The sequence below is a fragment of the Halictus rubicundus genome, unplaced genomic scaffold (genome assembly GCF_050948215.1).
Source record: "Halictus rubicundus isolate RS-2024b unplaced genomic scaffold, iyHalRubi1_principal scaffold0049, whole genome shotgun sequence".
In the NCBI taxonomy this organism is placed as follows: domain Eukaryota; kingdom Metazoa; phylum Arthropoda; class Insecta; order Hymenoptera; family Halictidae; genus Halictus; species Halictus rubicundus.
In genome coordinates, this window is record NW_027488590.1 from 311,842 (window position 1) to 314,891 (window position 3,050).

General features: G+C 39.3%; 1 protein-coding gene across 1 annotated transcript; it reads right to left on the reverse strand.

The window, feature by feature from the left end:
- Window positions 1-282: 282 nt before the first annotated feature.
- LOC143363484 (uncharacterized) lies at window positions 283-1,464 on the reverse strand. Its single transcript, XM_076804059.1, has 2 exons — window positions 1,045-1,464; window positions 283-807 (listed from the first exon to the last, which is right to left on the reverse strand). The coding sequence occupies exons 1-2, from the start codon at window positions 1,077-1,079 to the stop codon at window positions 525-527; spliced, it is 318 nt and encodes a 105-aa protein (XP_076660174.1). The 5' UTR covers window positions 1,080-1,464; the 3' UTR covers window positions 283-524.
- Window positions 1,465-3,050: the final 1,586 nt, after the last annotated feature.

Below are 3,050 nucleotides of genomic sequence, written 5' to 3' on the forward strand. Positions count from 1 at the left end.
AAACCAAATTAATTTTTAGTCGTACTGTTATGCCGCAGGAAGGGGTAGATGAAGAGTATCCTCGAATAAACTCCAAACTCTTCCAGCACAACTTAGGTTTATTTGGGAATAGGTCGCCAAGCAAGAATACAAGCGATTTTGTACACGACGAAATACTTTGTAACAAACGAGTCGACTGACGGGCTACTTGTAGCTTCTTCTCTGTCTCTGTCTCTGTCTCTGTCTGCGCCCTTTCGCAGGGCCTTATATAAGAGTACAACTATGGAAGTTTGGTGGGGATGGATGACACTAGCCCTTAGAGATAGGGAATGACGTGGAGGTCGGAGTTTTCGCAGGGTTGGACTTTAATCTGAAATCTCTGTACCGGTGAGTAATTTTGCCTTAGTCTAGTAGATGAGAAAGCCCGTGAGTTCTGACTCATCTATTTGTCTGACTTATCTATAGAGAATAGATAAGTCTGGTAGTCTCGCATAACATCCCCTTCCTTATTTTAAAAGAATATACCTTGGTAAGGTATGTTCTTTTTACAAGATTGGTTTGAGTACGGTTTTACGCTTTGACGGTTTTACATAAATTGGTACGGGTTCGTCGCTAACTTCCTCGACAGTGAATGCTTGCTCATTTTGAGGTTTTGATGTGAACCTGACAGAATACTGAGGTGACGGTGTCGTTACATTTTCGTTATAAACGTGGGTACCTCCTGTATTGAAACAGTTTACATACTGATTGCAAGGTTTGAAGCATAAACTTATGAGTTTCCAGACTTTTAATTTGCATAATACATATAATAGAGCTAGTAGGATTAAACTAACGTTGATAATTTTAAGTGTGGTCCAGATGGTTTCGGTTCGCGTCGCGCTTCTTACGTGCGTGGCTATGTTATTTGCGTCTCTAGATATTTCGTCCAATGATTTGGAATAAATTTGCAAGTGCTCTAAAGATATGTGATGAATTAAAATATCTTCTTCTTCTTTACACGTTTAGAGTAAAGTTGTATCCAGATGGGATTTAGAATTTTGATGATGGATATTTGATATTTCCTACTTTCTGGGAATATATGAATTGCTTGCGCTATACATTGGTCTTGAAATGATGAAGTGAGAACTGGAGTCGTTCTTTCACAAATTCGGATTTTCTCGAAGATTTTACATTTGTGAATATCCATAGACTCGACAGGGCTGTAGTATTTAGTTGTGCTGTCTAGTAGTATATATCGAACAGTTATGCTAACTACATACATTAGTTTGTCCCGAATAAGGGGGATTGGTACTAGTTGATAAAGGTTATATTGTTCTGGTTCAAGAATTGGAATTTTCATTTCAAAGCAAAGTTGTGTATCATGTAAGACAAAAATATTAACTTCGATGACTCGTTGATATAGGAAGGCTGATTCTTTCGTGGCAGGAAATAGCATCCTTTCAGCTCCAAATTTGGATTCAATGCTTTTTAGAATTGTTACTAAGTCTACTGAATTTAGCAATGTGGGGTCCAATTTTCCTTGGATTCCATTGTTGATTAAACTTCTGAGTTTGTGCGTTAATTCCCCGTATTCAGTTACAAGTTCAGATAATAAAGTTGCTGTACTGAGTTGAATTTGTCGCTGTTCTATCTTATCTATAACCTGATAGATTGCTTCAGTGGTTACATTTATGAATGATTGAATTCTATCACGATAATTGGAAAAGTCTTTAACAATGCCTTTTACAATGGTTGTTTCTTTATCTAGGTGTACGGCTAAACTTTTACTATCTGTATAAAGTTTATCAAGTTCCGAATCGTAATATTCGGCGTCCTTTTGACTAAGGGTTCCGAATAATACATTGGCTAAATCTCCAATGGGATTCAACCAACCACGTTTTACATGTTTACTTCTATTAGGTAAAGTTATGCCTATACTGTATAACATACGCCATTTTTCATTAATATCGCGGTTAAAACGTTCGTGTAGGAGACGATAAGTTTGATTAATTACCGGATTTCTACTAAGTGCATCAGCGTTAGAATTCAAACATCCCTTTTTGTATTGAATCTCGTAATCATACTCTTCTAAAATGATCCTCCATCGCGTCTGCATGGCAGTTGGGTCTTTCATGTTATTTAGCCATTTCAGTGGCTGATGATCAGTAATTATAACGAACTTTCGACCATATGAGTAGGGGCGGAAGTGCTTTACACTCCAAACCATGGCAAGCATTTCGCGATCCGTGGTTGAATATTTTTGCTCAGCTTCGTTTAGGGTCCGACTTGCAAAGCTGATTGGTTTTTCTTTTCCGCTCTCATATTTTTGTGCCAGTACCGCTCCTAAAGCTTCACCGGAGGCATCAGTAGACAAAATGAATTGTCTTTTAAAATCTGGGTACATGAGTACACGATCTCCGCAAAGTTCTGTCTTCAGATGTTGAAAAGATTCCTCTTGTTGTTGCTTCCACTCGAACTTCCTGTCCTTTCTCAGGAGCGTATTCATTGGTTTAGCTAACTGCGAGAAATTTGGGATAAATCTCCGGTAATATCCTGCCAGTCCTAGGAACTGCTTGATATTCTTTTTATCCTTAGGGGTTGGAAATTCGGCCACAGCTCGAATTTTTTCAGGGTTAGGCTTGACACCATCCTTTGTAATAAGATGTCCTAAATATTGGAGTTCTGGTTTCAGATACTCACACTTATCCGGTTGCAGTTTCAATTCGCTATCTCGAAAGCGTTGGAATAACGTCCTCAGGCGTTTCTCCAATTCTTCCAGATTCTCCGCAAAGACGATAACATCATCTAGGTAGACGAAACAGATGTTTCCGATCAGACCCCTCAGTGCCCGGTCCATCATTCTCTGGAACGTTGCTGGAGCATTTTTCAAACCAAACGGCATGCGATTGTACTCGAAATGTCCAGACGGTGTAGAGAACGCTGTTTTCGCCTTATCCTGTTCTTTCATTCCAATTTGATGAAAACCGCTCGCTAAGTCAAATGCACAGAACCAGCGGGCTCGCCCAAGCTGATCCAGGATCTCCTCTATATTGGGTAGAGGGTATGCATCATGCTTAGTTTTCTCGTTAAGC